The sequence below is a fragment of the Orbicella franksi genome, chromosome 13 (genome assembly GCF_964199315.1).
Source record: "Orbicella franksi chromosome 13, jaOrbFran1.1, whole genome shotgun sequence".
In the NCBI taxonomy this organism is placed as follows: Eukaryota; Metazoa; Cnidaria; class Anthozoa; order Scleractinia; family Merulinidae; genus Orbicella; species Orbicella franksi.
In genome coordinates, this window is record NC_138157.1 from 17,345,230 (window position 1) to 17,358,700 (window position 13,471).

The window sequence follows — 13,471 nt, forward strand, 5'->3', positions numbered from 1 at the left end:
GTTAATGGAAAATTTTCCATATTTTTTTGTGTCGAAATAGCTTTTTAATCTCAAAATTGTTTGCCTTTATTTACGTTCTCAACCTCAGCCTTGTTTCCCTAACACCTGCCCAGTCTTCAAGCATGATTTAAGTAAACATTCATCAAAATTAGCGAGCCTGTTATTGATTTTCTATAAAAGTTATTTATGAAGAACTTGAGTAACGCCTTACCAGTGATTACCTTTCAAGTTATGGGGACTAATCACTTGACTCCTTTGTTTGGCTCTTCGAGCGACTTTTAATTAAATATTTGGGCCATAATTATGCGGGTAAATTTTTTCCCCTTAGTTTCGTCTCACTTCTGCTTATGTTGCTTGTCAAAAGGTTATACTATTTAAATCGACTTCAAAATTTTCATACTCGGGGAATCTAACTTTTTGCTAACGGAAAAAAAAACCTTTTTTATCACTGAAACGATAGAACACTTTTGAATCGTATAATTTCAGTGTCTTCTGTTGTCATGGTAACCATAAAGACCATGACAAGACTTCCAAAACTTGAACAGATCACAATTGAAATACATACCTTCTATTGAAGCTCTACGCAATTGCTTTCAGCGAAGAAAAAAATAAGGACTTGAGCCAAAATGCTTGAGACAGATTAGGTGCAAGGTATAGTCGCAGTTTCAGTTTTATTTGTCGTTTGTATCCCATTCTCAAAAGAAAGGAACGGGTTTGTTGATGATCGACAAAGAAGTAGTGTGTATTTTCTAGTAACCAACGTAAACAAACGCGTAATTTCTGTTCTTCTGACAACGCGCTGGGCACAATAAGGTTCGAAGGGTTTCACTTCAAGTGGTGACAAAACCGGAGTAAAAGTCATTGTTGATGAAAACAGCTGCGTTGAGTCAATGGCGTCATTAACAGGTCACATTTAAGCGTGAAATGCGCTAAAAACGCAAAAATAATGAAGCAAAATAAGAAGACAAGAACTAAATCCCCAGTTCATCAATAAATAAAAAAAACCTAATACTATCGATTCAACCAAAAATTAAGAAAGAGTGGCCAATCGGAATAAAGACAATCTCGTTATGACATCATCGACCCACTATCCTTTTGAGGCCTCTTTTGACGATGTTCGACTAGACATTTTGACTTTGTTTTTCATTTTGACATCAAAACACTACAATATGTGTGAGGGACATCCGAGCAGAACGTTCTTGAGGTAATATATATATCTGGTAAATGGCACTTGAATAATTTGGGAGCAATGCTGAGGAAAGTTGTAACAACACAACACGACCTTATTTTTTCCGCGAGGGCTAGCTCAGTTCAGGAAGCGATCCCAGGGTACCGGAGAATTGGCCGCTGCGAGCAAATTTAACGAAGGGAAACATCACTGCACTTTTTCATACACAATGCCCTGTAGGGGTTTCCTAATTCACGGTCCCTTCTGTTTTAATTTCATTTCATTATGGAATTCAAATGAGTCGAATCTCTATGTAGGATGCAAAAAGGCCTGTTATTGAGCAGTATTGCGTTCGCTGCGTAGCGGAGGAAAACGTTCTTTTTTTTTTGTCGAGTGAATTCCAATCTAGAGAGTATCATTTCACGTCAAGAGTATTCTAGCGCCTGGTTTGCTTGATAACAAGGTAGGAAATAATGATACTGTATATATCTGCATGTGAAAAGTACGTTATCTTAGTTCTTGACGGCCGACTACGTGCAAATTCAAATGCGATTAAATGTGAGAAAACTGCGGCAACAAAAATCTAAAAACTTCAAATTGAAGGAACATGTTTCTTTAAATTTGACGTGCAAACCGCATGCGTTTCGCTTTCGTTGAAAAGAAACGTGAAAACGTAATACATGCAAACAACAGCAAACGAATTGAGGTTTTTACACAAGAGCCTCGTGTGGTAAACACTCAGCAAATGATCTTGGTTTGTTTGACAATGTTAAATTGCTGTTTTCGTTTCTCGAGGGTCTCTTCTCTAACGAGAGGAAAGATAAGATGTGGACAACACGAAATATTCAAATCAGTTTCACTGATAAGCCATTAGTTCGGCGAAAACTCGGACACAAGCATGTTTAAGGCCAGTTTTAGATGCCTGGCAACCCTTGAATAGATATTCGTAAGTCCCCTATTCGAAAGTAACATCATAATAAAGAGCACGATTTAAACTGTCTGTTCGTCAGTGGCTCTATTTGTTCACCTGTAGAAGTGAGATTTTATTGACTGACAAGCCGCGAACGGGACGCGAGGAAGACGTGCGTACATCGCATGCGACAAACAACTTCATCCGTCTGTTGGCGGGTATCGCAAGAGGGTTTTACTTAAAACGAGCCTTAATTTGCTTGTTATTTGCAGGGCAAATGACTTCACACCAGTTCCTGCTGCTTTCATCAATTAGAATTTCTAGAAAAGGTTCATTCACCTGCGAAAGAAGGGGAGCAGATTTCCCGCTTGCATCATGGCGGAAAAGTCCAGACTTAGCACAATAGTGCGTTACTTTAGGTCGCTGAAGAAAATGGCGTTTTCCGACAGAAATGCGCCGCGGACCGTGGTACTGAACCGCGAAATTGTGGACAAAATACTACGGCCGGTGCATCTTATGACGGCATTTATAGGACATCGAAATAAGCACCATCGAAAGTTGGGTACCTTCGGCCTGGTGCTTTGGATCTGTAATCTAGTATGCCATTTCTCGCTGGATTTTTACGAAGCGGCACACATATTCGGTTGGGCGTGGGCTACAGCCATAGGACTGTTCTTCGTTTCCTTCAGCTCGGGAACGTACGTGCTGATTAGGGATACACTCCCATGGCTCGAGGATGGTCTGGAGATCTTGAACGTGGATGGGAATTTTTCCGAGACGCTGGAAAAAGCTCGTACCATCACAACGGTGAGTATCTACAACATCGATTTATTCATCTTTATATAACTCCGACATACTTTAAACTTGATCTGATGCGCACAGCGCGCTTCAAAAATCACTGCATGCATAAATGAAAAATCAAGTCCGTTGACTTCCCTTACGAGTTTGTCATCTCTTATTTTATATTTTGCTCATCAGCGTTTCTCAGTCGTTTCGCCAATGATTTAGAATTTCCGGACTGCACGATTTCGACACTAACAAGTGTTGCCTTAACTTTACCTTCTCTCTGGTCCCAATATTCACGTCTCCGAGGACGTTTTGTTCTCACTTAGTCATTTTACTTTGGTCAAGACTTATTCACCTCGCATTTAAATCTTTTGTGTTATATTTCAAAACGTAAAATATTATTGATGTGAATTGTGATTAACTTTTTTGCAGGAATACACGAAACCCATTTCTTTCGAATGATTATTACTCGAAATGAAAGCAAGGAAAGAGACAACGTTTTGTGCCAATGAGTATTCACTATCTTCGCTGATTTTACAATGAAGTTTGTCTTCGGCAAAGCTATATTACAGCACCTGTCAAATAAGAATTAACCTCAGCCTTCACAAAAAGATCCTCTTCAAATAACTCTCATTTCAATAACAATAAAAAAAGTGGGCAAATTTCGGATATTTCCGTCATATTATGTAATACATTAGAAGATGTCGTTTTTCCCGAGTTTCTCGAGCACGAATATCGAAATTCACGGTGCATAGGTCTTAGGGAAAGGTGATATAATTTATTTTCATGCATAAATATTCATTAATACTCTCCACAGTTGAAAATAAAACCATCCTTCGCAGGATTAGTGCTGTGTATACTATATAGTGAGAGAAAAGAAAAACAAACACATCGAAATTATATATTGTAACATAACACTCTTTCTTCTCTGGCCGGATAGGCTCGTCTTGAATCATAATTAAGCTTGATCAGATAGAAGAGAAAGAAAGCGGCTTTTTACATCAATTGATCTAAATTGGATCTCTAAACAACCCCTTTTGCCTGTCGTTTATAGTTATAATATGAAGTAATAAACATCAAAAATTACGGGATATTTGTTTAGATGAATCTTGATTCGGATCTCCCAGATGAAACAACGAGCATTGTTTGAGCTCAGCTCATAACATGAGTCCTTTTGAAAACAAATAACTGAATCTTTGAAATTATCTCCAGTGCCGGCTCTGCATTTCCGCACAACTGTGCTTTTTAATTTCAATCGCAAGTCCTTACCTGGTAAGTAATTTGAATATATTAACAAAATATTTAAGGACAACATAACGTCTATTTGGTTTTCTTTAGATTTTGTGAAAGATGCGAACAGATTTAAAGTGCCAGGAAATTTAGAAGGACTGCATGTTTATTTTTCAAGTGCGAAAATATTACTTGCGAGATTTCTCAAACGACATTTCCATTTGCAATCACCTTGTTTACCAACAAACGAAAAATATCCACCGTTATCTTACATTATCACACTGTGAATTTATTGAAACCCGCGAGAGGCTTCGATATTCGAAATTCGAAGACTTAAATTTGTCATTCGCAATAATAACATATCACCTTCTCTAAACAACACTGTATTTTGCAGTCAATATACTTTCAAGTAGCTTATAGAAAGTTAGGATTTGATCTAATTTGTCTTATAAATTGACTTGCCAAAATGTGTATTATAACCTTTAACATTTCTAAACAGCGCTTGTCATTTTTTCCCCTCAAGATTGAATTGAACCAAAATTCCGAAAAGAATGTTCTATGCACAATTTCAAGTTTATCCAGTTTCAAAGATATACGAAAACGTGACACGAGTTAACGCAGTTTCCCAGCGTTATAAGGTCATTAGTTTTGCAAATTTCCTGAGGACAAATCGCACTCTTTTGTTAAAATGCTAAAAGCTTCGTTTGATAACGTTTCGAATATCTAGTCCTGTTTTTCAATACACATCACTAACGTCAGTTATTTAAATGAACTTCCTCCTTTTGAATTCACAAGAAAAGAGCTCATTTTCTAATAATGTGCTTAATTAAGGATCATACCCACAAAAATTGCTTGAAAATTCGTACAACTGTAGTTATATACCGCTAAGCTTCAATATTGTTATTCCTCTTGCAGTTAATTGTTTTAAAAACATTTATCCTTGGTAAGCAATGTTTTCATTTTGAATGGCAAAACGTTTTATTTTGATAAAACAACAACAAAAACAACGGGGGTTTTCGTGTACAGCGCGTGTATATTCATTCAGGCGTATTAGACAATAACTATTACATTTGGGGTTGTGTTTTTCTAAACATGGCTTCTCTATGGATATAGTAATCCTTCGCGGTTAGAGAGATATCCTGCGGAAATTACAATTGATTTATAAACAATACTAAGCAATGAATGAACCTCACCATTAACACGGTGTCTGGGGTGGAACTGAAAGGTTTTGAGAAAATTTACACGAGTGACTAAATCTGAAGAGAAATATGGTTCTCTACACAATTCTGAATCAGAGAAAACTCCAAACCTCACTCGAGTGAAGTTGAGGCATCGTCCACACCATACAGGAGAAATTTGAAGACGCAGCTTTATTTCTACGGTTAGGCCTACCGTCCACACTAATCCGTCACGAAAAAGGGCCTTTTCGAAAACACTCTTCAAACAGAAGGAATTTGAAAACGGCTTTTCATTTTTGTGCGGACGGAAAACATTTTGAAAACCGAGCTTTTCGGAAACGATGAAGTCACGATAATCATGTGATTTCCCCGACCGAGATTTCGCTCAAACACAAATAAAAACTGACCGGTGATTGTTGCGTTTTTAAATTCCTCCGGCGTGGTGTGGACGGAAAGCATTTGATGCGTTTTCATAGGGAAACCTCCATTGTCAAATTCCCTCGGCGTAGTGTAAACGCGGCCTAAAACGAAGGTCAAAACAGGCAAATGGCACAAGATTCATTAAAGCTACATCTGTTATTTAAGTAGTTTCTGTCAAGGACTTCATGTCTTCCTAATTACTTCATTCTTGTTCACAAACGTCTATTTGCAACTTTGCCGCCGACTTTGAACCCTTTCAGTGCTAAACAAAACTTGTTAGCGGTTCAAGGGAGACCGACTGAGGAATGTTAATAAATCGTTTCCACTAAAAGAGGCGAATAAGGAGTTCCTAATACGTTGCATAAGCATTAGTTGATGAAAAGATGTTGTAAACTGATTAATGTATTAGAAAGTTATCCAGGAAAGTAGGAATTAGAGCGTGTTCATTATTTTCAAATCACATATGCATCTTGGTAAACCTTTAGTTTCTAAAATTTCGTTTACATATGAAAAAATTGAAAAAATAAAAAAATAAAAACATATAAAAAAATAAAAGCAGAAACGCCACAACGAGAAAGTACTTCTGTAATCACCGTAGCATTCACTAGAGGAGACATGCACCGACTAAAACGGTAGAATCGCCTTGCATGACATAATTAACAGTACCGCATCAAAGTACTATTCAATAGCTTTCATTCGAAGGATCACTAGTGTTTCAACACGAGAGCCTCCTTCGACAGTATAATTAACAGTACCACATGAAATAACTGATCACAGCTCCTGATGATCAGTAGCTTTTACTTGAATACAGTTTTTTCCACAGATTATATTGAGGCTAAAACCGGCAATCTTGTACATCATAATAAACGTGAAGGTGTGGTGCTTTTTTGAAATTGTCATCTGAATGATTGCTTGTCTTGAAGCAAATGGCATCGCGCACGCATCACTCTTGGGCATTTTGAATTAAGGTTCCGTCCACACTACGCCGAAGGAATTTGAAAACGCAACAATAACCGGTCATTTTGGATTTGTGTTTGAGGAAAACTCAGTCAGGGAATTCACATGATTATCGTGACGCCATCGTTTTCGAAATGTTCCGTTTTCAAAATGTTTTTCGTCCCCACGAAAACGAAAAGCCGGCGTTTCCAAATTCCTCCTGTTTGAAGAGCGTGTTTGAAAATTAAGCTCCATTTTCGTGACGGATTAGTGTAGACGGTAGGCCTAACCGTAGAAATAAAGATGCGTTTTCAAATTTCTCCAGCGAAGTGTGAACGGGATCTAAGTTCGTTTAGACGGGGAGTCAATTTCGAAACTCGCGAGAATTTTCATTCGTTTCTCATATTCATCTGAAGAGCAATTGGAATCAATGGGCGGCCTGCGAGACAACGGTTGAACATTGAAGCATTGTTTAAGCGCTCGCTAGCTACGCGTTATTCTATATAGAGCTTTGAGCTCTGATTTTCAATGACACTGAATTAGAATATGCATTGTAAATTTTATCTGAGCAGATTGTGAACTTTACGGTTTACACAGGTGCAAACATTGAAGGTCACCAATAAAGAATACTGAATACATGATGTTATTAACCAAGCGCGCGGTCCGTAAAAAGGTAACGGTAAAGTCTGCACACGAGCCAAGTGGCCCATCAGGCCGGAGCTTATCCCGGTTTCTGCAGCATGAAGCGACTAGGAGTATTTCTTCTCCCCCCTGGATGGGATGCTAGTCCATCGCAGGGTTACCCCCAGCATTAAGTTCGCCGGTACCCATTTATACACTTGGGTGGAGAGAGGCACTGTGAGAGTAAAGTGTCTTGCCCAAGAACACAACACAATGTCCCCGGCCGGGGCTCGAACCCGGACCGCTCGATCCGGAGACGAGCGCACTAACCATGAGGCCACCGCGCCAAGTGCGCGGTCCGTACTTGAGGAATATCTGCCCTAGGTCTTGACAGTACACAGATCAATCGTAGTGAGGAAAGAGTTCAGAAAAAAAGAAAGTCGCTATTGTCCCAGGCAGTCCCGAGCAAGGTTGGTTAATAGGAAGTTCATTGAACGGTTAAAAAAGGCCATAAAAAGAATTGAACTCCATTAGTAGAATCGGCGAATCTCGGTTGTCTCTGTCGTCTTTTCGCTGATGGAAAACGATCGCTCGCACGTGCACGGTGCTTTTCAAATAGAAACATTTCTTGAGTATTGACTAAATTATGGCACATAAATGTGACTGTAATCCTTTAGAATGTCTACCAAGACAATTAGACTTAACTCGCTCCTGTGTCCTGTAAGCGATAGTCAACTTCGCTGATTCGTTGCGTATTCACTACTACTATTCACCAATAACTATCGTGATTTACTCTTGTCAGGCTGAGAACCTAGCTCTCTCCGCTAGCGTTGCCTCTAAGTTGTGAATAAGATTCGGAAAATCTATGGGTACTTAGCTACTTCAGCTCTTGTTATTTTGTGTCAGTTCGTAATAGGAATCGTAGCTAGAATCTCGCTCGGAGGTTACATCCGCTCGTTCGAATTCCTAGTTCACAATAAGACTCGGAAGATCTTCGAGCACCTCGGGTATTTCAGGTCGTGCTTTTTCCGAGTTCACAAAAAGTAGTCCGGCAGAAGATCTTCGGGTTTTCCATTCTATATCTGAGTTGACTCTAGGTTCTTCCGCTCTTTTCATTTTTGTGTTCACAGTAACAATCGAAAATTCTTTCATCTTCTTGGGTACGTTCGCCGTAAATCTTCTTATCTGACTTGAAAGGATGATTCTCTAGCTTATTTACTCTTCGTTTGACTTTCCACAGAAACTGCCCTGGTTATTACCCACAGCAAGCATATTAGCAGCGTGCGGTCAATACGTGTGTTATTTCATCGATGATGCTGTACAGCTTGACCTGGGAATACCGTGGCTGTCCATCCTTCTAAACATAGTTAGAGTCTTCAGCTTACTTCATGTGCTATACGGATATATATTGTTCCTTGTCATTATTCTGTTCGTCATGTATGTCACTGGTACCTCGATGAAGGAATTTAGAGGTAAATAAATACTAGTATCTTTTAGTGTTATAAAAAGCATGTTACTCTGGCCGCAGCGACTCCTCGCTGAGTCCTCTTTGAGTCTTCTTTCAATTGACACGAGAAAATATTACTGGCTGTTAAATTTCCGCCGTCTCCTCGAGTCGCTCAGCTGAAATATTGTTGCAAATTATAAGCAAGTTTTGAATTTTGCTGAATTTCCATCTCCTTCCAGGAATATTGTCTGACTGTTTTCTTCAGAATCCAAGTCTTTATACCCTCACTTAATCTCAAAAGTTGATTCCTAAATTTAACACGGCTTAAGGATGAAAGTTTCTTAATTATAGAATCGCACTTCTCCAACTCATTATGATTCAACGACTTTAAAACTGCGATGAGATTAGGATATCTGATGTACCTGCCATTTAGATTTTGTGCTTTTATTTCTCCGTTTTCTCATTAGTTTTAGTTTCGAATAAGAGGATAGATCAACCCGCTCGAACATTGCTTCCCCATAATTCCAAACACCTCGAGTTTTCCAATGTCAGTGCTCCACTGTGCGGGAAATCATTCTGTTCACTGTGTTCTGAAATATGATAAAACACGGTCTCTCTTGCTTGCTATATTACTGCAATCATAATAGCCTTCCGGTATTTAAAGGCTTTTATTTATTTATTTATTTATTTGTTTGTTTGTTTATTTATTTAATTATTTTTCTGTTTTCTTGTTTTCAGACGGAGTGGAAGGGGAATTTCGTGAACAGCATGTCAGACTGACGTTTCGTGAGGCAGTGCAGCTCTTTGAGCATAGATCACAGTTTATCAGAAGATCTTCAAATGCTTGCTTGGTAACGAAACATTTGTATTATCTTCTTTTCCCAGGGACAGGGGTGGGCAGAAAAATATGCTTTGCTGTAAAGAATTCACGGTGCTCAAGAAATATTTACTTTCACCTAACAACTGTTGCTGTTAGCATTATAATTTGGCATAGCCCAAAAATGTGTTTCCGTGATCCATTTTAAATTTCAGCGTCCCAGATTGAAGAAATACCGTGAATACTCTAGCTTCTTTTTGTTGACAATTATTTGGAACTACAGTGTTATTGTATACGTATTTATGAGAGATTCACAGGAACAGTGATTAAAACAGGCCAGGTTTTGATAAGCTCCGAATTCCTTCCCTTCGGGGATATATTCTCTCAAACATGACAACATGCACGTTACCCTACCACCCATCACGCCTTCCACTGAAGACTTAAAGTAAGTTTACTTGATACATTTTTTCGTTTTACCATTTCTAGTTCATGTTGTGCAACCTCGTTCTGACAACAGTGCTGTCCTTTGTCATCAACGGCTACAACTTTCTGTTTTTCAATCGACGGGCAATCTATCTTTGGTTCGCGCTAGTTCCCTCGATATGGAGCATATTACCGCTGATCCTAGCAGCGTGGGCTACAGAAAACTACCAGGCCTACGTCGCGTCGGTCGTGAGGTCCTGGGGAGAGCACCCCGAATCGGACGAAAGCGAGTCCGAGGAAGAAGACATGGATGAATATCAAGAAGCGATGAAGAAGCTGAAAGTCAACCGCTCTCGAAGCGTTTTGATAGCCAGTACGAACTTGTTAAAAACGCTCAAGCGAAAGAGACTAATTTTACGGCAGGACAGACGCATGTCACTCGCGGCAGTGAGGCGCGAATCGCAGACCAGTGAGCCTAGACCCTCTCTGGGGGACGATGCGGCATCAAATGGAATAAATCGAAATCTCTTGGGAGTTCAAAACCCGATGCGATTGGTCGATGTGGAGACCGGTGACGAAGACACCTTTTCAGAGTCACGGCTGCCTCCGACTTGCATTCTAAACCCAGGCTTCACGCCACTTTCAAGTGACCCACCGACCGCTAACAAACCTGGCAAGAAAAGCAAGTTTAATTTCAAGTCGTATGTTATGTACTTACAAGGCCTTATCAAGGAGGTGGGTTTCTCTGTAGGTGGAATGATCCTATCGTGGGAGAAGGTGTCTAGTATTGGTATATTATGGGTGTCGGTGCTTGCAATCTTCATCCAAGAGATCGTTTTTGGCAACAGAAAGAGCACGCTGCTTACATGACGCAGAATACGAACCGCTGTACATTGGTTGTAATTTCATCCCTCTATGCACGGAACGGTGAAGCAAGAGACTTCTAAAGACAGATCTATGTTAGCACTAGTCAAAGTTTACTGAAGAGAGCTCGAGTTAAATCCTCAGGTCTTTGCAGAAGTCTGAATGGGGCAACTTTCTCTTGCCTCATGTACAAGAGGAGTTTGGTTAAGCTGATTATAGAAAGCTAAGGAGTATCTTTCAATATTTTCTGACAGTGACTTGACGATGGCTTTAATTTTCGAGATGCACTTTGTGCCTTGTCTGAGGCAAAGAAGGGAAGAGCAACCAAGGGGACTATCACAAATAAATTCTTTTGAAGTACAACAAAAACTCCGCTATCTCAAGTACTAAATTAGTTTTGTTCTATAATCGAACCTCCGCTACCGAATGCGGGCATCTGCCGTAGGCGGACACTTAGTAATAGTCCCAGCCACATACATACACTGCATTTTTAACCTCCCATAAGTGGACACCTCTCGTAAGTGGACACTTTTTCTGGTCCCGAGGGTGCCCGCTTACGGGAGGCTTGACTGTAACTTTTTTTGACGGTAACTTGATCATGAGGTATCTTTTGGCCAAACGTTAACGAGGACCGCAGCTCCAAGAAGGATTATCAGAATCGATAAATAACTGACAAACTGTGGACGAAACCTTTTTCATAATCAATCTGCCTTTTCTTCAAAGTTAGTCATTGATTAAAAATATCGTTAAAATTAAGCCAACAAAACACACTGATTACACGTCATACTCGTGTTAACATCAGCCAGCGAAAAACGACTCGCAACTGACCGCCAAGAGCGCCTGTTACATGATCGAAATTTTATAATTAGATATAAAACATTTATTTATATAGTGTGTAAAAATCACGAAAAGCACCTCAGGTGGAGTAATTTAGATATAACATCACAGTTTTTTATATAGAAATTTCGAAAAATAGCGATCACATTCTCAACCAGTCCCAGTTAACTTAGACGTTTCTAGTCAGTGTAAACGTTATTAAAACTAATTGTTAGCTAAGAGAGTATATCTTACGTTAGTCGACACTGACAGAAGTGCCAGTCATTGACCGATAACAGTCAACTCTCAGCATCTTTAAATTTCTTCTTTATACCCCACCTCGCTCCAAGGGCCTTTCTCCCTCTCGCCCCATTCCTCTCTCTCGCTCCTGGGGGCGGGAAGTAAAGAGGTCCTGGGAACGAGGCTGTTTTATACAGCGCTGGAGCGACATAAATCACGAGAGAAATTTTCCTTGGGGTGGGCTCAGTTTAGTTTTCTTTTCTCGGACTTAGAGTGTCAGCGTCTCTAAAAACTTTTGTTGAACAATTTGCTAGCATCGAAACGCCTTTACCGTTACATAAATGCTGTTTTTTATTTCTACAAAGTCAACATCAAACACATCATTCCCAAGTGCTTTGCGAGGTTGTGGCAGTATATTAAACCAAGTATATCAGTCTACTTATACATGCATGAAATAAATTGTCTATTTAGAAATAAACACAAGTTTCTTTAATTTGACTTTTGATGTTCATTTCCTTTGGGACTACACCACGTTATTTAGAGAGGCACGTGGATCCAGGAAAACACCAGCGGGGTGGGTGTGAATTTTGAAAATTTACATCGGTCTGGACTTGCATCTGATTATGTGATCAGCAGAATCCCTCTTGTACTTTATTCCTGCCAATCTCGAGTGTACAGTCTAAAATAAGGAGGTTTATGGACTGGACCCTTGATTCTGGACAGTGGAGGGCGCGTAGTAGAGAGAGTGCTTATCCGCGATACAATACTTTCCTATCCTTTCTTATACTTGACCAAACTAAAAAGTAACAGGCAGTCTCGTCTTCCGTAACTCATGGATAAAAATCTCTTCCGCTAAATAGTTCTCATCTCAAAACTAAATAAGAGAACTGGTGTCAGAAATGGAATACATACAAACAGCTTATGAGGTGGGGCCTAAATCACTTCGGTCACCATGTTAGAGGACAAAGCAATACTCTCCAGCCAGCGGCACTGATTTCCACACGATTTTTGAAAACTCGAAGCGTGGGGGAAAGATTGCTCGAGAGAAATGCTGTGAGGTCACTACGTGCCGAACGCGAACAACTGGACTAGAGAATACTTTGTGGCAGGTCGGTTCTCCTCATGAAAGGCCTACAAAGCTTGCAGTTCACCACCCGGATGCTCTGTCAGTGAGCGAAAGGAGAGTGTTGGAATTTCACATGCACTTTTGTATTTTTACTTAACCCTAGAGATGCGAAAAAGTTAAGCAAGTGTTTTACAGACATTAATCAGCCTTGTTCTCATACGTCTCTAACAGCTAAGTCCTATAGCAGGTAATTATTGTAAATTCACTGATCAACAATGACTCCTAGTGGACGAAGACACAAACATTATTTTCCCAAGTTAAACTTGTATTACGAGCCAGATGGTCAGCCGTTCTGTGCGTCCCTAGTTTATCTCAACTTCTTTCCCAGGATCTCTCTTCCAGGGGACGAAAAGACGAGATACTCTGGGACGAGATTGAGTTTCTCCGTGCACCATGCACATGTGCCAGACATAACAAACAAAAGAGCAAAACCGGACTCGCACAGCGACCGGGCATAGATCCTGCAGCTTCCATTACAGACCAAGTGAA

General features: G+C 39.9%; 1 protein-coding gene across 4 annotated transcripts in view; it reads left to right on the forward strand.

Moving 5' to 3' along the window:
• Positions 1–13,402, forward strand: part of LOC145466451 (uncharacterized) — a 31,636-nt gene extending 18,234 nt beyond the window's left edge. For 2 of the 4 annotated variants that reach the window (XM_081450171.1, XM_081450170.1), the window contains 4 exons: positions 2,351–2,885; positions 8,490–8,721; positions 9,435–9,547; positions 10,000–13,402. In XM_081450171.1, coding sequence (XP_081306297.1) covers positions 2,454–2,885; positions 8,490–8,721; positions 9,435–9,547; positions 10,000–10,806 — 1,584 coding nt within the window. In that variant the 5' untranslated portion in view covers positions 2,351–2,453 and the 3' untranslated portion in view covers positions 10,807–13,402. Of the gene's footprint in view, positions 1–872; positions 1,205–1,225; positions 1,632–2,350; positions 2,886–8,489; positions 8,722–9,434; positions 9,548–9,999 lie in introns of those variants that run through there. The other 2 variants (XM_081450172.1, XM_081450173.1) reach the window with 2 other exon arrangements.
• The last annotated feature ends 69 nt before the right edge of the window (positions 13,403–13,471 follow it).